The following is a 21,658-nucleotide window of genomic DNA, read 5'->3' as shown; positions in this document are numbered from 1 at the left end:
TGCTACAGAACATGTGCCTCTGCAACATATGACAGAACAAGTTCCACTTTACAGGCCGTCGTAGCATATAGCAGCTTTATTTAGAAATGTTTACATTCTCATAAATTAGCTCAAATCTTCTGTATAACTCCTGATTCTCTCATATTGCTCTACCGTAAATTAAAGGGGGGAGGAGTAGAGATATTTGAAACGTACATTTCTTCATATAAATCATGAGTGAAAACATGAATATAAAGGCCAAGGAGTCTAAGATCTGACTGGTAAGAACTAAAAAGTTTTTTTTACAAAATATGTCTGCTTTTAATCAAACTGAGGGAGTATTCTTTTCCTCTTTCATAAAACCAGGGGATCAATTTGTCCATTTTGTGATGAAAATGTGTTAACACTGTTATGTAGGTGAGGAGCTCTGGAAGATAATCCATCTGAAACTAGTACCACAGTTGTTAGTGTGTTTAGCTGTATGTAAACTACTGAGGATTAGTCTTGCGTCTGGTCTTTACCTTTTTTTTTTTAAACAGGAGAATTACAACATCCACTGACTTGATGGATTCTATGGCTGACCTGTAAACAGGCTACATCCACACTACTACGTTTTAAAATGACAAACTAAAACAGTCTCCATCCACACTGGCCTTTGGGCTATGCATCAGTTTTAGTCCCCTGTCCAAACTAATACCCACAAACGCATATCACCCAACGCTCATGTACACTGGGCATATGTTTGCCAGTGTGCACAGGAAGTAGATAGTTTACTCTGCACTCAGTTGTTAGTTGCAGAAAGAGGTTACACACATGAGGCAGCAATAGCAAAACGTAAGAGCAGGGATTTCTTTTGTTAATAGACAGACAATGAGGTGGAACTGTTACTGGAGTATTAAGCAGCCATGGAAGCAGACAAACACAAGACTGGGAGTCATGGCAAAACAAATACAGCGGAGCGGTACTGAGAGCATTACACGCCAACGATTTAGCAAAGGCTAAAAGACTCAATCTGCAAGCTGTTGAGTGTCTACTTCATCGTTTCCAAACGTCTGTGTTTCTGCCTGTAATGTAGCCCCAGAGTATTCAAAATAAAACGGGGACGACAGCGTCTCCAAACTTCTCTATTTTTAAAGGGCTCTTAATTCCATAGCAGCAGTGACATGTTTAAAAAACGCAGTAGTGTGAATGTAGCAAGATTCATACACCTTCACTGGATGAGGAGGAGTGGTTTCACACCTGAACTGTCATGGTACTCTTGATGGAAAAACAACCTATGTAGTGACAGTGTTAACTAATAGGACAGGAGACAGATAGGCACTATGGTCACTAAGCTTTCCTCAGGCACCGGCAGCTGCTGAAATGTCACATCCAGCCAGCCTTCATGACCTGACCTCATTTACACAAAGAGGGGGAAAAGTGACTGACAAAATGCCAGGTGGGGACTTTGTTGTCAAAGTCTTTTACTGAGTGAACCAGTAAACTAATGACATTTACAGCCTAGATCCATGTAGCCAGAATGTCATTTGGATGCGACTTCATTGATGGAGGTACTTTTCAGTTTGGCCCAAAAGTTTCGAAATTATGCAACGGTAGGTTCCTGTGGCTTCGATTTGCAAAATGACCTGTTTTGTCAAAGTGCTCACTTGTCCTTTACTGGGAGGATAGAAGTCCTGTGCGTGACACGAGTTCTTCATTGGATGCGAAGTAGAGCAGGAGGGATAGTAGGATGAGAGACGAAGGCTTGCAGGGCTGGAACATCTCACGGCAGTGTGACAACATTGTTTGAGACGATGAACATGCGGCCACTTAAGCCTTCATCAGGGCACTGACCACAGCGCGGGCATTGAGGCTGCGCAGGTCGCTGTAGGTCTGCCCCGTGCCCACAAACACAATGGGCTGGCCCGTGATGTACGTCATGGAGATGGCAGCACCAACCTGTAAAAGATGCAGTGATGTCAGCTTTCTGCTAATCTGTCATAACTCAGGAAACGACCTCAAACACTGGAAAACGTGATTGTACCTTGTCGTCAATGGTGTCAAACTTGGTGAGAACAATTCCATCAATGAGCCGAGGCCTGTCAGACATGGAGTGGTCGGCCAGAGCCTGGTTGAACTTCACCTGAGGACACAAGTAAGAGAGGTGACTCAGTTGGGGCTTAATTTGTACAGTGCTGACTTTCACATCTCCCTATTTAAGTGAGCAGGAGTACAAAACCATCTGTACAAGCAAGAGTGCATAGGTCACTGGAGCAACCCTGACCCCTGCTGGAGAGTTTCCTTCACAGAAACCCTTTTTAATCATACAGCATTTTCTTATTTATTACTGTTAACCCATTAAGATGTCAAATAAAATGCACTCGTTTGAAAACCACCACCTAAAACCGGAGGGTTTTCTGAAGAGTTGACAGAATAGCCAGCGTTTACAAAAACTTTAATTTCTCAGCCTTTGAATCAGAGACAAGCAGCAAAAAAAAACATTTGATAGCTCAAACATTTGGCTTTCATCGTAAATCAGCCTTATCCCTGAACTTTGTGGTCAGTGGTTCAGCAGGAACATCGTCTGGGTCTAACTCTTAATTGTCATTTCCATTGTCCCATGGAGGAAATTTGTCTTGGGCCAAAGTGCTACAGCAGCTGCAGAACAGGACATTATACAACAAACAATAACAAACTACACAAGGACATATAATGAAGACCCAGAATAATAATGCAGAATAAAAGTGAGTTTCACCTGAGGATGGCAGGCAGGCCTTCAGGACCTGTAGATTTCTGATTACAGACTCTGCTAATGGCTCAATTATCAGACAGTGGGAAGCATTACAGGTGGTTATAGTGTCTAAGGCCTCAGTCCCTTTCGGAGAGAGGTCCTGAGTTTTAAACCTGAGGAAAAAGTTGTTGAGTTCATCAGCTCTGCCTTGATCGTCCATAGTAGAGAGCTGTATCCTATTGGATTTCATATTTATGATGCTTTTCATTGAGTCCCGCAGTCTTTTAGTGACCATCGAGCTAAATCTATGTTCGACAGCCGCCCGATGTTTTCCTCTGTAATCTGCTCCTGTCACTTAGATCGTCAGACCTTTGTATGAAATGCTACTTCAAAATCTTTTTTGCAACACACTAGATTTCCCATAATGCATTATTGCCTTTCCCGCGAGTATTTCTGAGAATCACAATGTATTTCATCAGTCGCACGTCTTGAAAAACGACGACATCGCACTCGTCTCATCCGGCTATAAGGGCATGCTCACAAATTCGAAAATGTATTAGTGTGAGTAAGGGGGGAATAAAACATTTGCTTCCTTTGGTGAAGCAAATCTACCTTGAATTTGCCCATGAAGCCAAAGCTGATTAAAAACCATAAATCCCTGTGTATTAAGTTCAAGCAGCTGATCACATGATTAGGACACCATTTTGAAATGTTTGAAATCAGCTGTGAATTTCCTAGAAAAACCTTTTTTCAAGTTACTGAGTGAGAACATTTCTCCTCAGTGTCACTTTCCTGTTAGTGCGTGTTGTATCCCAATATAAAAAAAAAGACTGAATTTGTCAGTGATCGTCTTACCAGCTGGTCGACCGCCTCGTTGCCCACCAGAGCCTCCCCAACAAACAGCACCAGGTCAGGCATGTTGACTGCGATGAGTTTGGCCAGGGCTGTCATTAGGGGGGCGTTGTCCTGCATACGCCCAGCAGTGTCCACCAGCACCACGTCAAAGACCTGGTTGCGAGCTGGAGTGGAAGAATGCAGAAGGTATAGATGTAACTTTATCATACGGATGATATTCATCATTAATGAAAATGGATTATAACTAACAAAACAGAAAACTCATCACTTATCACAGCTTTATGGGTTAAATGAACCAGTTCCAATTCTCTGGATCTCTGACGTGGAATCAACAAGAAAACATTCTCTTTCAAATAATCAGTCGGCTAGAAAGAAAATGTTTTACCATAGGCAATGGCCTCCATGGCAATTCCAGCCGCATCCTTCCCGTAGCCCTTCTCATAGAGCGCAACTACGGGCCTTCCCCCATGCTGCTCCTGGGGATGCAGAGAGTTCAGGCGCCTCTCATGAGTGCGGAGCTGCTCCACTGCCCCGGCACGAAAAGTGTCACAGGCTGCGATCAGCACTGTGAAACCGTTCTCTATCAGCCAGAAGGAGATCTGGACCGAGACAGACACGTTTAGTTCATATCAACTCTGACATTTTAAAAGTTACACTCCAAGGTAAGATATCAACAAGTGGCGCTGAGCAAATACTCAGTATAATTTATTATTTTTATATATTCAAAAATAAGCCTCTGGATCCTGTTTAGCTGTATTTGTTCATGCCGGCACACTGGGACACCTGAATAGAACAGAGCTGTCTACACAATATGTAAAACATATATAATATTTTGTGGTAATTAAAGGGTTTGTATTGGTAACAAAAACATCAAATCATAAACAGAGATTTTATTATTCATATCTTATATAATATCGTAAAATGTACTTAATGCTAAAATAATTATTTCCTTCACCGGGTTCTTTGATGCCCAACCCTTACACTAACTGAATTATTTGACAACTAACCCATCAGCAAGGTAACCATATAACAACAGTTCAGTATATATATATATATATATATATATATATCTTACATGCAGGCAGGGTAAGAGGCAGAATGTAAAATTGTTTTAAATTTTGTACCTCAGTGTTTTAAATTTTTAACTAGTTTCTTCGACTTCAGGAGGAGAAATCAGTCTTTGAACTTGAAATAAATTCAAATCATTTGAAATGCATAGTAATAATTAGCTGTATCAACTGATTGAACATTTTTATTGTGATAGGATTGTGTTCATGTTGCCCAGTCGTGTTTAATGGTGAAACAAGTTTAGAATATGCATTTCACTTCACTCTAAAACGTTGCCCTCAGTCAGTGTTGTGCATGAACGAGTTCAAAAGAACGCGTTCATTGAACATGTTCATTTGTATGAGAACGATGAACTGAACGCAACTTAATGACAAATAATGAATTTGAACGGTGAACACGTTCATATTATCTGAGGTCTAGCTGAAACGTTACGGAATGTTTTCCTTCTCCTGAGGAGAGACGCTGTCTAAATCGAATGCTTGTCCTTGCTCAGTGCCCGTACAATGTCCGCGATGTAGCCTAACCTAAACCAACTAACTCGACTTCGCACTACGTTACCCATGATTCATCGCACACACATGTAGTCCAAACAAGCAACGTATTCCAAGACAACAGCTCTCGGTCTCATATAAAAATGGCAAGTGAAAGCAGAGACGCAGACTCAGCGACTACATCCGATGCACCTTATTATTATTTGCGAGATTTTTACACACTGTCTGATAAAGATTCTGACAGTAAAAATCTCACCTTTCTGTGCAAATTGTGTCGTCCTGCGCTGAAAAAGCAAGTCCGGACGTCAGCCTCATCCGCATCTAATTTAAAACGGCATGTGGAGCTGAAGCATCCAGCTAGCCTAAAAAGTTATCTCCAAGTAATTGAAAGTCAAAAAAAGACCAAGACCCCCTGCCAACAGCCCCAAATGACCCAAACCACATTGTCTGCAGCCTTCAAGGGTATGATTTCCCAGCAACAGGTAGACAAACTCATGCAGGGTATGAATAGATAAACAGGCAAAATTAGCAATAATTAAAACAAATTAAAAACATTTCTTTTAGGAATTGATACATATGAAGTACAGTTTAAGGCAAGGGGTAGTGATGGATAAAGTTTTCTTTAAAAAACAAGTTAAGTCTTTCATTCTCACTTTCCACCTTAAAACTATGAAATGAACTGAACTATGAACTAGTTCAGAATTTAAATGGTGAACTATGAACGTGAACTATTCATGTTTACTTGTATGAACTGAACTTTGAACTAGTTCATGAGAGGTGTGAACTTGCACAACACTGCCCTCAGTGCACACATTTTAACACAGGAAGCCCCAGAGTGAATTCTATCTCAGAGTTATAACTGACCACAATCTCATAAAACAAGGCCAAACCCATTGAGTATGGCCCGAAGCTAGAAGTGACTTCCTGTGTGGATAAACAGTTACAAACCACAAGAACTATGCCGGAACTCGCAGAAAAATGGTTTGATTTTGGAAACATGTCACTCCCCACTCAACACCTCACCTTGGCTAGGTTGGTGGACTTTCCGACCCCATTGACACCACAAAATGTGATGACAAAGGGCCTTCGCTGTCTCTGCGCCTCCATGACGTCTCTCAGAATATCCACCCTTCGCTTGGGCTGCAGGATCTGCACCAGCGAGTCCTGTAGGGCCTGCTTTACTGTAGAGGCCACAGCTACAAACACACACAAACACACAGGTTTCATGAACATGACACTGACTTCAATGAGCTTCATTGGTCTCCAGTCTTCAGATCTGAATCAAGAAGCACACCTTTGTGATGTGGTGCAACAGGAGATTGGCAGCATGAATGTGCAGCTGAAAGATCTGCAGATCTAAAAAGAAGTTTTCAACATATTGTGGAATCAATGTCACAAAGAACTGAGGCTGATGGAGGCCAAATATATATATATATATATATATATATATATATATATATATATATATATATATATATATGCACACACACTACCGTTCAAAAGTTTGGGGTCACCCAGACAATTTCGTGTTTTCCATGAAAACTCACACTTTTATTTATCAAATGAGTTGCAAAATGAATAGAAAATATAGTCAAGACATTGACAAGGTTAGAAATAATGATTTTTATTTGAAATATTAATTTTGTTCTTCAAACTTTGCTTTCGTCAAAGAATGCTCCATTTGCAGCAATTACAGCATTGCAGACCTTTGGCATTCTAGCTGTTAATTTGTTGAGGTAATCTGTAGAAATTTCACCCCACGCTTCCTGAAGCACCTCCCACAAGTTGGATTGGCTTGATGGGCACTTCTTGCGTACCATACGGTCAAGCTGCTCCCACAACAGCTCAATGGGGTTGAGATCTGGTGACTGCGCTGGCCACTCCATTACAGACAGCATACCAGCTGCCTGCTTCTTCCCTAAATAGTTCTTGCATAATTTGGAGGTGTGCTTTGGGTCATTGTCCTGTTGTAGGAGGAAATTGGCTCCAATCAAGCGCTGTCCACAGGGTATGGCATGGCGTTGCAAAATGGAGTGATAGCCTTCCTTATTTAAAATCCCTTTTACCTTGTACAAATCTCCCACTTTACCAGCACCAAAGCAGCCCCAGACCATCACATTACCTCCACCATGCTTGACAGATGGTGTCAGGCACTCTTCCAGCATCTTTTCACCTGTTCTGCGTCTCACAAATGTTCTTCTGTGTGATCCAAACACCTCAAACTTTGATTCGTCTGTCCATAACACTTTTTTCCAATCTTCCTCTGTCCAATGTCTGTGTTCTTTTGCCCATATCAATCTTTTCTTTTTATTGGCCAGTCTCAGATATGGTTTTTTCTTTGCCACTCTGCCTAGAAGGCCAGCATCCCGGAGTCGCCTCTTCACTGTAGACGTTGACACTGGCGTTTTGCGGGTACCATTTAAAGAAGCTGCCAGTTGAGGACCTGTGAGGCGTCTATTTCTCAAACTAGAGACTCTAATATACTTGTCTTCTTGCTGAGTTGTGCACCGGGGCCTCTCACTTCTCTTTCTACTCTGGTTAGAACCCGTTTGTGCTGTTCTCTGAAGGGAGTAGTACACACCGTTGTAGGAAATTTTCAGTTTCTTCGCAATTTCTCGCATGGAATAGCCTTCATTTCTAAGAACAAGAATAGACTGGCGAGTTTCACATGAAAGTTCTCTTTTTCTGGCCATTTTGAGAGTATAATCGAACCCACAAATGTGATGCTCCAGATACTCAACTAGCTCAAAGGAAGGCCAGTTTTATAGCTTCTCTCACCAGTAAAACAGTTTTCAGCTGTGCTAACATAATTGCACAAGGGTTTTCAAGGGTTTTCTAATCATCCATTAGTCTTCTAAGGCGATTAGCAAACACAATGTACCATTAGAACACTGGAGTGATAGTTGCTGGAAATGGGCCTCGATACACCTATGTAGATATTTCATTAAAAAACAGACGTTTCCACCTAGAATAGTCATTTACCACATTAACAATGTATAGAGTGTATTTCTGATTAATTTAATGTTATCTTCATTGAAAAAAACAGTGCTTTTCTTTGAAAAATAAGGAAATTTCTAAGTGACCCCAAACTTTTGAACGGTAGTGTATATATATATATATATACACACATATACACACACACACAATGTTCCTAATAAAGTGCTTGCTGAGTGTAAGTTGTAAAATCTGCATCTGGTCTTTGAAATATATACAATATATGTAAGTGGGATGTTTCAGAGTTATTATATCCAGATGCTGAAAATTCCACATTGTGAATCACATCCTGTGTATAAGATACCGAGGGGAGGATCATATTTTAATCAACTTACTGTGGTAATCATACGAACCATGTTGGGGAAAATTCATTATGATGATGACATTACTGTTCTTAGTGTGTAAACTGAGCTCTCATAGACGGACAAGTGAAGGCAGAGAAGATCGCTGCATTGTAAGGAATCCTTGCATCGAAAGAAAAAATAAATAAAAAAGGGGGTGAAGATCTGGTTTTTTTAAATTAAACTAGTGAAGTGTCTGTTGCTTGTTTGTCCTGTGTTAATGCTCTGGAGCCAATTCAGGATTATTCCTGGTCATTAGTGAGTCCTCCTCAAACAGTTGGACAATATACTTTACATTTTTATTGTTAGTGTGATGTACATTGTGTGCAGAGTTTTTTATAAACAGTCTATGATGCAGAGGGAAGTTAGAAAACTGTTCATCCTACCTGGATTATCTGCAGTGAAGATTTTATAGTCAATGTTTTTAGCGAAGTGAAACTGAATTTTCTTTATTACTGTTTACATGTGTGTTATATTTACTGAATGTTACATGTCTGTTATTTCAGAGGTCTGTTAAGCAGCCAACACAATCTTCAGATCAGAGTTCACAACTTTTCAGCTCAATGCAAAGCATTGCCGCAACAAAACAAATGGTGAAATAAAAATTATAAAATTATCTGGCGGCTATTTTTGCTTGCGGACTATTTACTGTCAACTTCTGTAATTTATCCGAGGACACTGAAGAAGAAGACTGGTTCAACTCGGTCCACGGACTGACTGTTGCCCTGCCCCCACTGACGGCAAGGCACTGTTCACATGTTTATTCAAAATGCGTAATATCCGAATCACACCAAATTTGACATGACAAGCTGACTAGATGAACGGTTCTCGAGATATGAGTGCCACATACTGACAGACATTTGCGGGATTAGTAGATAGATAGAAGATAAATGGTAAAAGTTACTTACTGGTGAATGTGCCCATGACTTTCCCCTCCAGTTTTTTGGCTACAGAGTCACAGAGCTTGGAGGCAATGTCGGCTGCTACATTCTTTGCTACAGGATGATAAAGGAGAAGAATGAATAGCAGAGAATTCCCTCTCACATCTAGCTGAATGAAGACAGTGGGAGAGGGGGATTTGATATCATACTGATGAGATGCTCCCTCATCTTCTCCAGCACTGGCTCCATGTCATCACTGCTCAGGCTCTTGGAGCCCACCAGGCCCTTCAGCATCCCAAACATGCCCCCAAAGCTGCCACCCTTTTTGGAGCTGAGGAGAACATGCAAAGTTTGGTACTTGTTCAGAGTACAACTGATATTGGAGACAAATTTAAGGTATAATGTTAAAATATACTCAACACTTTCTTACCTTGTCTTGCTTGTTCCACTGACAACCACCCTCTCATCCTCTTCCTCAATCTCCTCTTCGTCACTGGACTCGTAGTCCACAGGCGGCAGCTCTCCCTCCATGGAGCTCACCTGCATCCCCTGAAACACATCCAGCACATTGAGAACTTCAATTGAGTCGTTATTAATGTGATTATCACAGATGACTCTTTAGCTAGAAACCTCTTAGGGAGCGGAGAGGAGGTGGTGTACATACTGGGTCAATTTTGGTTTCCAGGCTCTGGTCGTCACCGTTAGTGGAGCCCTCTCCTTTAGTTTTGCTGTAGTCGAGCGCCTCGGTGCTGCAGCCACCCATGTCCCAAACACGCATTCGTTTCTCTCTTGGTTTCTGGGGCTTTGGAGACTTACTACTACTACTACTACAAGAGAGAATGATAGAATTAAGCATTTTGAAATAAGCAATCAGACATTTACACCAGGAGACTTACAAACCTTGTAGCAAATTCTAAAAACACGTGTGATCATTTAAATGTATATTTCTAGTATTTCTGTTGGGTATTGAAAAACACATAACTACTAAAACTATGGTTCTAACTCTAATAGGGACAAACGACACGATCACATCATAATATGCATTCATTTGAAAATCATCAGTTTCTGCCCTTATCGCTTTTTAAAATCAGGCATTTCTGTTGAGGATCCACTTGGGGATCTAAACCTTGCAGATGACTGAAATGGAATTTAACAGTGATACTTGACAGTGGGACTATGCTGCTGCTGCTGCTGGCGAGATGCACTTACTGTATGTCTACCTTTGGCATTTTTTTAAACATATATTACTCTCTTTTCTCTTACATGGGTTTTTCAGTAGTTCCCACAATGCGTTTGCGAAAGAATTCCTCTCTCTTCTTCTGCATGTCCTCCTCAGGAGTCAAGCCCTGGTTACCATTCTCAACCGTCTTCTGCCCAGAGGATGTGACCTTGCCCTTGTCACCTTTGGCAGGCTCAGCTGCAGGAGCTGCAGGAGCTGCAGAGGTTGAGAACATCACATCAAGTCAGGATTGAGACTGAAATGATGTTACACTTCGAAGAACCACCTCAAAGTGCACATACCCTCCTTTTTGGTATTTTTATTCTTCTTGCCACCCTGTTCCTTGCTTTTGTCCCCACCCTTCGTCTCAATCATGGACTTCACAGTTTTTTGGGATTTCTCTGACTCCTTGAAGGACCGCATGGCGACGTGGCTCCGAGCTTTGCTGCTCTCTTCCGCCTCTCTTGTGGTAAACATTTGATATGAGCCAGCATGAACAGGACAATAAAGGTTTTGGTCAGTGAAGAAAGGTTTAAGTATGATCAATGTCCTAATTATCTTGACGTACTTAAAGGGATAGTTCAACGAAAATGTTTAATTCTCCTCATTATCTACTCACGACTACGCTGATAGGGGGGTGGGTGAAGTGTTTGAGTCCATAAAACACTTCTGGAGTCTCAGCAGTAAACTTTGTTGCAGCAGAATCCAATACAACTGAAGTCAATGGTGTCATCTTCTTCTTCAGACGTAATAAAACACCAGAAAAAACACAATATGCCTCCATACTACTCGTGTGGTGTCATCCAAGTGTCAGCAAGCCCCGACATTCATTTTCAACTTGAAACAAGTTCATTAACACCAAGTTTTATGCCTTGGAAGAGGATACACCATTGACTTCAATTGCATGGCATTGCTGTTTACCCCTGAGACTCCAGAAGTGTTTTGTGGACTCGAAGACTTCACCCACCCCTCCAGCGGCATAGTGGTGAGTAGATGATGAGACAGTTTCAGTTTACTTAACTAGTGATGACTGGTTCAATCAAAAGTAAAGCATACAGTGTGATCCTGTCTGTTTTTACCTTAGAAGCATCGTGAAGTCGTCCTCGAACTCAAAGTTATTGTTAAGGAGCTTCAGCACACCCTTCTGCTCCAGCTCATTCTTATAACGATCTCTAAAATGAAGCTGAACATCATCTATGAACTTGTCCACATATGTCAGCGTCAGGATCTTTTGAAAACCCACCTAGAGTAATGATCATTAACATAAACAAATAATAAACAAAAACAACATAAGTAATTAACAGTTTCATCCATTTTAAAATAGGGTTATTCCATGTCAAAATCATCAGACCTTTGGGCTGTGCTGTCTTCATTCTTCAATGTAAATGTTGCACATTTGATATGGTGTTGGTGCTACATTATTATTTTGATTGAACATATTATTTAACAGTTTAACGTGGTGAAATCACTTCAGCTTATGTACTTATTGAGCGTTTTAACAGTACTGCGTTGATGCTGATAACCATGATTGGTCACTATAACACTCATTCATACACATTTCTATCTGTGCAATTCATTGTCTAATGTGCAAACTGGGCATATTGTTTATGTTCCGTTTACACAACATCATTTATATTCTATTTGTATTTTTACATTTCCTTGTGTATATATTTCATGATTACTTATTTATTAATTTTAATGATGTCTAGGTTTTGACTTTCCTCTTTGCAGGTGCCACATAGCCGATGTCCCTGTTGTGGGACTAGGATTATGTTGTGTATTGTGTCGTGATACAACATGTTCACATCGTTTCATCTCTATTTGAGACACATAACATTTCGGTTGTATATGTCTCTCATGTGCCCAAACTGTGAGGATCTGACAGGGAATGAGCCCTGATTGAGTCTGTAGGTGAGAGACTTACCACAAATATGAGCTCAAACTCATTGTCGAGCTTGTATTTAAGACTCAGGGCCTCGTGAGAGTAGGAATTATTCCCACTTCGCTCCTGTAACAACACACACATCGTTGACATGTCAGCTGGACTCACAACACACACGTACACACACACACACACGTACACACACACGTACACACACACGTACACACACACACACACACACACACACACACACACACACATATACATATACATATACATATACACACATACACATACAACACACACAACACGATTCTGTTTCTACATCAACACATTGTGACTTCAGGTTGATTCACTCTATAGAAGTTGCTACTTTGGCCCACTGTCGTTGCGCAGTTAGCTTACAGCTGCTACCTGTTAGCTGTAGCTGCTAACTGAGAGTTAGCCAAACACCAGGCAGCGGTGGTTGTGTCTCACCTGGAGGATGACGGAGCGGATCAACGCGTTGACGGGCCCCGCGAAGGATTCACTGACCCCGGCTCCCTGAAAACACCACAGCACTATCCCCCCTTTGCTGAAGATGGTGAAGAAGTCCAGCATCTTGCCCCCACGTATCTGGATTAAAAGCGCACACAGGGGTTGTGAGGGTGAGATAGAGTGAATGGGAAGCACCGAGGATCATGACTGGTCCGGTGAATGTGAGCAACACTGGTGACACCTGCTCACACGGTTCACACTTACCAGGTAATTCTTAAAAGATGATAAAATCCACCACCAGTGCAAAACTGTTTTAGACACGTCAGACGCAGAGCCAGGAAGTGACGCACACTTCCGGGAATAGTTCTTCTCGATTTCGCGCTTGCGCAGTTTGATTCTAATACTTTTTTATTTGTAAGTCTTTCCTGATTCTAAAGCTTTTATTTTTTTGTCGGTCTTTTATTTTGTTATAACAGATTCAAAAGCTTTTTTATGATTATTTTTGTCAGTCTTTTATTTTGTTATTAAAGATTCCGAAGCTTTTCTTAAATTATTTTTTTGTCTGTCTTTTATTTTGTTATAACAGACCCTAAAGTTAGTTTTTTATGTTTTCGGTCTTTTACTTTTTTATAACAGATCAAAGGATCGGTAATAAAAAAATTGTACTATGAGAATAAAGTGGGAATATTGAGATTAAAGTCAATTTTAATTTATAGAGAATAAAGCCAAAATGTCGAGAATAAAGTTGAAATGTCAAGAATAAAGGCTAACTAACTCAGAAGATTTTTGTTGTCAAGGCAGCCATTAGTAGTTTGATATAGCCTATTATCAAAAGTTCATTCATGATATTCAAATCATAAGAAAGTCGTTCTCATTTTTGTTGCCTTACTTCTGGCCCCATACACTTATACCTTCAGCCGAATTAAAATGAGATAAGATTTAACATTACATAACATAAAATCATATATGAAGAGTTTACCATATCTAATGCATAGATTCAACTAACTAAAAAAACTGTGGTGTACAATCCACAGAGTCGCCTTCTATTCATTAGACACTTTTTAGCACAGTTTTCTCTTTGTAGAGAGTATTTTTATATTGTTGTTCCGATATTTTAAAAAGGAACAAGATCAGAAAAGTCCTTAAGGGAATGAATTGCCTCTGTGGTTACAACTCTATAATTCTCTTACACCACAGGTTTTAAATGCTCTTATTTCTTAGACATAGGCCTATCTTTGGAGACAAGCAGGGATATTTAGTTTGGTTTCTTTAGGCTATTCCATTCGATCTTGGGAAAAAAAATTGGGAGAATGGAAAGTAGCTCCAGCCATCTGCACACTGGTTAAATAGGCCAAAATCCACCCCCACGAAGTCACACTGCCACAACAACATCCTCTCAAGTAAAAGTGCTAACATGGTTTCAATTTTACATTAGCTTGTTGCTTCTTAAGGGGCTTACTGGCATCAGATGAGAAGATTCAAATGCATTATTGTGACATGACACGATGGATAAATGTAGATCCAATTATAACAGTTCTCCAGCCAGCTCCTCTTCACTTCCTCTGTTTGACAGCAATGCTGCTTATCTCATCTTACACAGGTAGAAAACGTCCAGTCTAATAAATATATGCAGGTGGAATTATTTATTCTGGGCCTGCAAACAGCAGTCAGGCAAAGTTTGGAGTCTCTACTTGAGGTGTGTTGTAAACCAAGGCTGTTCTTACCTGCTTCAGGTTATATGAAGGTTTAAATTACAACAGTTTACATCGTCCTTCTTTAAAACACATTAATATACCATCCAGATAAGAAAGCAGCAGTGTTCAAGGCTGTGGATGTCCTTTTTATTGAGAAACACCAGGACTCGGGTATTAAGGTTCATTTATTTGTCCATATGTTTCCTTTCGACAAAGGGTTAACTGCCTGTTCCATAAAGTGTGCATGCACATGAGGCACTTTGCATGTGAAATCATGCCGAGTTCCTTCCTTATTTTTTTCTGGTGATGTCACTGACACTCTATAGAGTTTTCACTTCGTCTTTGATACTTCCAGTTAGGGCAGACACAGTTCTTAGTTCAGCTACCACTTTTTATGATTTATTTTATATTTTTGCCAGAAGGATTTTGGAGAGAAGTTAAAGAGGCATGACAATGTTAACAACATGCATGGTAAGTTGTGGTTTCAGACATTTCCTGTGATTCCACCATCGGGTTCTTTTGTTCAAATGTTGCGGGTCATTACCTTTTAACCAGCCGGTCTTCCTTTGTTAACTTGTCATAAAGCATGATAGTGGTTGGTTTTTCAATTTAATTTCCAGCAAAAACAAAGAATAATTTTTTTTCACCTCAATTGTACTGTAGCCACTTTAGCTACTAGCTCCTTGTTATTATCTGGTGCTGCTGTCTAACAGATAACACAGAGAGCGGATTGTGTTGTTTTTAATAATATTTATGATTTCACTTGTGAAAGTAGGAACCATCAAATTTGAAAAGTTTAATTAAGTTAGTAATATACAGTTTGTCTTTCTCGTTTCAGGTTGGTTCCAAAAACTCTTGAAATCAAGAATATCGTTGTCATCCCAACATGAAGAAAAAGCTAGCAAGACAAGTGTATTGACATCATTTTCATATACATCAACATCATCGTCATCATCATCATCTGAACCCAAAAATCCGCCGTCTGCTCTGAGCTCACACCTGAGATGGAGACGAAAATATGACTTGCTCGTGTGCCACAGTCTCGCCGACAGTGACATTGAGGAGGCCAAGGGCCTGGTCTCTTTCCTGGAGGCTTCACCCCGCAGCCTCAGGTGCTTCCTCTGGCAAAGGGACGTCTGTCCAGGAGGTCCAATGTTCACAGAATTCTGCCAGGCTGTGCAGGAGAGCCACTTGCAGGCTCTGCTCATCACTCCTGACTTCCTGCAGGAAGAGTGGTGCATGTACATGATGAACCAGGCTCTGGCGGAGGGGCCCATGTCCAAGCGACTGATTCCTCTGATACAGAACCTATCCCACGATCAGTACCCTCAGGAAATCAAGTTCTTCTTCTATATTAACCTGAGCAGGAACATTGACCGAGGATATAGTGTCATCAACACCACGGTGCTCAAGTGTGAGTAATGGTCCAGCCCTATGCACAAGCTTTCATTCATGATAATATTTTTTTTCTTTCTCTGTCAAGCCCCAAAAGTCCCCTGATGAAAGCAGATTCACAAGATCTGGATTTTTATTTGGAACTGCAGCAAATTGCACTCACTCACAAATATAAGTTCCCTTAACATGCCTGATTTCTTAAAAAATCCTGGATCCTGATCCATGGACAAAATTTCAGGGAAATATGTTGAGTAGTTTTTGCACAATACTGTTAGCAAACAAACAAATGCAGATGAAAACATAGCCTAAGAATTGTGGTTTACTTAATCTGCACGAGAAGCAGGCCAATCTAGAGGAGAATCCATGTTTAATACCATCCTCTCATTTTTCCTCTCCAGACCTAGAAGACCTGGTTAAAAATGAGAGGACACACGACTCCAACGTGGACATCTCTCACAACGGACTAAGCTGGAAGGGCAGAAGTGATGCAGAAAAGAAATGACCGATTTAATGATGTTGGCTGAAATAATCCTCAACAGTAATTTAAGAACACGATGAAGGACAAGAGGCTCAGAGTGGAAGAAAACACTGCTGCTGTTGGCTGAACTCAACTTTAGTTATGTCTTAATCACATCATGTTAAGGAAAGTATTGAGTGTCTATAGTGTTTTTTTCTTTGTCTTTTATGTAAAGATGTATAATATGTAACAATTCTTCATTAAAATATCTAAAATGTTTCCAACAATCGTGAAACCCAGACAAATCCCCAAGGAGATGTTTTATTTTGGTCTCCTTTATATTGCGTAATATCTGCTTTACCTGCATTTACATCTCTGCCATAACTTTAAACCACGTATGACAAAGGAAGGTACCTTAATTCCTTAATTAGTCACTCTTAATGGATCATGATTATTTATCGTTGTTTGCTGTGTAACGTAAATCAAACTTTTAAACATTACCTTGTCAGGAAGAATTTAATTGGCAATGGTGGTGAAGGCAACAACTTCCATGATGCTGCTTTATGACAAAGTCAAACTTTTGTTATTTCTTTTGATTGAGAGACCCCTAACGGCTGAAGTTGCATTTTGTACGTTCAAAGAGACACAAAAATACAAACAAAGAATTTTTTATTTTATTTATTTCTTTAATGAAAAAACTGCAATTGTTTACACAGAAATTAATTAATTAATTTCAAATTAGAGTTAGCAATTGTGTTAATAAGACTTATTAACTTTATGTTGAACATAACTAATTTGTGTGTTACCAAATGAATTATGTTTTTCAAATTGGATTTTTACTTTTTCTCTCTGTTATTGCATAATCAATGGCAAGGATGTTCTAACAGTGAACAGGAATTGTTTTATTTCTGGCAGCACTAGCTTGTTACCCATATCAGATCTAGAGAAGTAGTTTGCAATGGCAAACGGCTGTTGAACTGTTGATAAATGGGAAGTAGAACGCTGTACATGCATGTGATTCTCCTTTTATGTAAAGGTGATAATTGAAAGTGTTACAGATCAAGTTTACCACTAGGTGGTGTATTTACCAGTACAATTGAATTGAGAGTGTTTACAGTAAGATGCCAGGACCTAAATCTGTTCACACATTCACATTATGGGGAATTGTCTTTCTGATGGGGACAAAAAACAAGAAAGTAGATCATCAACCTCTAAGGTAAAGACATTATTTTCAAGGTTAGGTTTAGGTTAAGTCAGGTTTGGGTGAGTAATAACTACGGTTAAGGTTAGAGAAGTCTCCAAAAAATATATGTAAGTCTATGCAATGTCCTATTGTCATGGAGAAACAACTGTGCATGTGAGGGAGAAAGTAACAGTTAAAGGGAAATCCCCCTCCACCCATGACAAACAGCTGACAGTGATATGACCTTTTACTGCACTGGACTTAAAGGACCAACAGAGGAGATGTGATTCTTATTGAGACAATTCACAACCCTGTGTGCTTCTTTTAACACAGCTAAATATCACAGGTCTGCTGGTCGTAATAATTTCCTAGTTCTGAGTGTTGTAAGCTCAGCTGGTTGGAACAAAGTCTGAACATGCTGAAGAATTCACCTCCGACCAATGAAAAGAAAACCTACAGTTGTGTTAGGTATGGGTTAATGTCCTTGGCAGTACTTTACCCTTTTAATCAAGCTTCCTGGCAGTGCTTCATCTCAGATAGTTGGCATTCGGACCACTCAGTGCAGAATATCAGGTGTTCATTCGAATCAACTGGAGCACAACATTTGTGGTCCTTTCATTTTTTAATTTTTTTGATGCAAGTTTTTTTCATGAGGCACCATCTGCCTCCAAGAAGTGCTCCATGTTGTCTTTTTTCTGACTTTCATTAATGCTGTATCATCCTCCCACTTTACCATCCCCCTAAAACACCAGCAGACATTAAGGTCCACAATAAAAGACCCTTGATAATCGCCTCTTTAGTGGCGAGCCAACATTGTAACATAAAAATGTAGACTAATCTCAGAAAGGCACAGATGTTCTGCGAGGCTTTTGTTGTTACCATAACAAATCCTCCTCCAGATGACACCGGCACACACACACACACACACACACACACACACACACACACACACACACACACACACAGATATCTGAATGATGTTGTGCCATAATGCATTAAACGTGATACCATAAAATGGTGTGCCTTTCGGCATTCAATACATTTGGTTATCAATTGATTAAAGTTACCTCGGGGCACCACCCTTCAAAGGAAGGGAAAAGATAGCCAATTTATTGATTAAGTCTCATAAAAGTACTAACTACAAATTTGGATCTCTGATTAACAATTAAATGAATAACTATAACCAAAATTACCATATAGATAGTTAGCTAAGTTGAAGGATATGGAGTTCTTGACAGTGTAGAGGTTGGCAAAATTCACTTATGCAACATTAATGAAAAAATATTTGTGAAAGAAAAACATTTATTATGAATATAATAAAGTATAAAAACACAAATTACTAACGGTGTAATTACTAAACAAAGATAGGCATGTGAGTCTACATGTGTGTGTGTCGGTGTGAGCCAGCATGCTTTCAAAATGGCGGCTGGCCAAAGAGATAACACCCTTCCCCCACCCCGCAGTTCTGTGAAGTCGTCGGCTGGTTTGTGGCTCCCGCCTTAGTGATTCTGTTGAGCTGTGCAGCTCAGTTGCTGGCTGAAGTTTGCAAGCAGGACATCGAGTCGCTGCTTGAAGGGTTGGTAGAGCTTGGAGTGTGAGGAGGTTTCCTTGGTGAGATGAGCTGGAAGCTGCCCCTTCGTGCTCCTCTCGAAGAGTTGGATGGGAAGAGAAGATGTGAGCTGGAGAAGAGGCTCGACAGCCTTCCCTCCTGTAGAAGGATTGTAGGAAGAGGACAGAAGAGACAGAAGAGGGGGAGAACAGGCCTTATATTGGCCCGGTGACCTCACAGGTCATGGGGTCCTGAGTGACCAATGGGAGTTGAAACCTGTGTCCCTGGGGGGGTTTTCACACCTCTGTGTGACGTTGATGGCCCCTGGGAGACTGAGTCCTGGAGGAACATGCGGCTTCAGGCTTTTGACTGAACATGTGATACCGAAGTGTTGTCTCACAAAAACCAGGTCCCAACAATGACTTCAGAGAAAAGCTGTTTAGCGTGATCAAAAATTATGTTACATAAAAAGTCACTCAAACTCGATTTTCACATCAAGATGCATTTCACCATTAATATACAGTTGCTCATATAATTACAATGAATTATATTTACATATATAAAAAACTAGAACAATGGTGTTAATTTCATCGAAAAAATTGTGCTGAAATATCAACAACCATCTGTTACTATATCTCCAAATAACATTGTTGTTAGGGGAGACTAAGTTGGAACTGGCTCTCTCTTAATTTCTAAGAGGAAAACATTTTTATCAAATAATTTACATATATACGGTAGCCCTGAATTGCAAATCACAATGACAAATAGGGGAAAACACAACAAAAAAATCACAAAACACTACAACTAATAAAAAGTAAAAAAGCAAATTACAAAACACAAATAAAAAAACACAATGACAAACGAAAAAAAAAGGTTGTCGACAAGAATTGGACGAACGAACTGTCTGTGTTTGTAACTAGATGATCAAAGATGGTCAGCAGGGACCTCCATTTTTTTTTACGTCAGATGTTAAGGTCCTTGTGATCAGTGATTTACTCTTTTGTTCCATTTGTGTTTTCTTATTTGACGTTGGGGTTTGTGATTAACTATGGTGTGTTCTGTTGTGTTATGATTAACTGTTGTATTTTCCCATTTTGATTGGGATGTGCACTGCGGGGGCCACTGTACAAATAACGTAAATCACATTTACATCCAAATATTTATATCACTTTGCGTGATTTTATCACAGGACTTGAGATGTGCTGAAAGGTGAGTTTTATTACTGCTGAATACCATCTTTGTCAGGATGCGCAAAATGGCAGACGTGAACCCAGAAGCACGACACTTGAGCAGTTATGGGAGTAGACAAGAGTTCTGGTTTATTGGACGAGCAGAGGTCAAAAACCAGGCAGACAGTCAGTGATATCAAACAAATCCGATAGGGATCAGGCAATCGGGAATCCAGGGTCCAAAAGGCAGGTCAGAGCAAAGGTCAGGCAGAAGAGTTAAACACGGGATAACGCTGGAAAGCTAGGAGAAAACACACTAGACGATCTGGCAGAGAACTGAGTGTTGGGACATGGTTTTTAGTGAAACCACACTTCGGCCTACATGTGCCATCAAAAGCCTGAAGCCGCATGTCCCTCCAGGACTCAGTCTCCCAGGGGCCATCAACGTCACAGAGGTGTGAAAACCCCCCCAGGGACACAGGTTTCAACTCCCATTGGTCACTCTGGACCCCATGACCTGTGAGGTCACCGGGCCAATATAAGGCCAGGTCTCCCCCTCTTCTTTCTCTTTCTACACTCCCTCCACGGAGAGAAGGCTGTCGAGCCTCTTTTCCTGCATCGCCGAGGGAAGAAGCCTGGCTTCTCCAGCTCACATCTTCTCTTTCCATCCAACTCTTCGAGAGGAGCACAAAGGTGCAGCTTCCAGCTCATCTCACCAAGGAAACCTCCTCGCACTCCAAGCTCTACCAACCCTTCAAGCAGCGACTCGATGTCCTGCTGGAGAACTTCAAACAGCAACACAGCTCAACAGAATCACTAAGGCAGGAGCCACAAGCCAGCAAGACGACTTCACAGAACTGCGAACTGCACAGCAACTCTTTTCCCCTTTCCACGGACGGGTAACACAACTGGGCTTGATAATTATACTAGGCTAAGCAAGACTGTTTATTTGATTCTGTGTGATGTTTATAAGTTTGATTTGTGGTGTTGTGATATTGTGGTTACAAGTTGTTGAGAAAGTTAATGTTAGTTATGCTCTTCAGTCCTTCCTTGCATGCATCTAGCAACTTTCTCTAATTCGGCACACACACAGACACACGCATAACTCTTCACCTACTTAGCTCGGACCCCCGCTACATGTTGTAAGGATTCCAATAGGGGGGGAAGGGTGTTATCTTCAAAGTGGCCAGCCGCCATTTTGGAAGCACATAGACACACACATGCATACTCACATACCCATCTTTGTTTAGTAAGTACACCGTTAGTAGTTTGTGTTTTTATACTTTATTATATTCATAATAAATGTTTTTCTTT

The 21,658-nt window shown here is 40.5% G+C and overlaps 2 protein-coding genes across 3 annotated transcripts; one reads left to right on the top strand and one right to left on the bottom strand.

Moving 5' to 3' along the window:
* Positions 1 to 52: 52 nt before the first annotated feature.
* On the bottom strand, positions 53 to 13,249 carry srpra (SRP receptor subunit alpha). Of its 2 annotated transcripts, none has more exons than XM_034603345.1 (15): positions 13,162 to 13,249; positions 12,898 to 13,035; positions 12,463 to 12,546; positions 11,618 to 11,781; positions 10,841 to 11,001; positions 10,583 to 10,748; positions 9,984 to 10,143; positions 9,750 to 9,868; positions 9,529 to 9,650; positions 9,347 to 9,433; positions 6,127 to 6,299; positions 3,930 to 4,143; positions 3,545 to 3,708; positions 2,003 to 2,101; positions 53 to 1,917 (listed from the first exon to the last, which is right to left on the bottom strand). In XM_034603345.1, the coding sequence occupies exons 2-15, from the start codon at positions 13,018 to 13,020 to the stop codon at positions 1,789 to 1,791; spliced, it is 1,965 nt and encodes a 654-aa protein (XP_034459236.1). In that variant the 5' UTR covers positions 13,021 to 13,035; positions 13,162 to 13,249; the 3' UTR covers positions 53 to 1,788. The 2 variants fall into 2 exon arrangements, with proteins under 2 accessions (XP_034459236.1, XP_034459237.1); XM_034603346.1 differs by having other exon boundaries at positions 10,583 to 10,745.
* A 1,662-nt stretch (positions 13,250 to 14,911) lies between these two features.
* Positions 14,912 to 16,488, top strand: tirap (toll-interleukin 1 receptor (TIR) domain containing adaptor protein). Its single transcript, XM_034604846.1, has 3 exons — positions 14,912 to 15,062; positions 15,430 to 16,005; positions 16,385 to 16,488. The coding sequence occupies exons 1-3, from the start codon at positions 15,056 to 15,058 to the stop codon at positions 16,486 to 16,488; spliced, it is 687 nt and encodes a 228-aa protein (XP_034460737.1). The 5' UTR covers positions 14,912 to 15,055.
* Positions 16,489 to 21,658: the final 5,170 nt, after the last annotated feature.

The sequence above is a fragment of the Hippoglossus hippoglossus genome, chromosome 13 (genome assembly GCF_009819705.1).
Source record: "Hippoglossus hippoglossus isolate fHipHip1 chromosome 13, fHipHip1.pri, whole genome shotgun sequence".
NCBI classification, from domain to species: Eukaryota; Metazoa; Chordata; class Actinopteri; order Pleuronectiformes; family Pleuronectidae; genus Hippoglossus; species Hippoglossus hippoglossus.
Note: the sequence above shows the minus strand (reverse complement) of the source record. Positions and strands in the feature narration are given on the sequence as shown.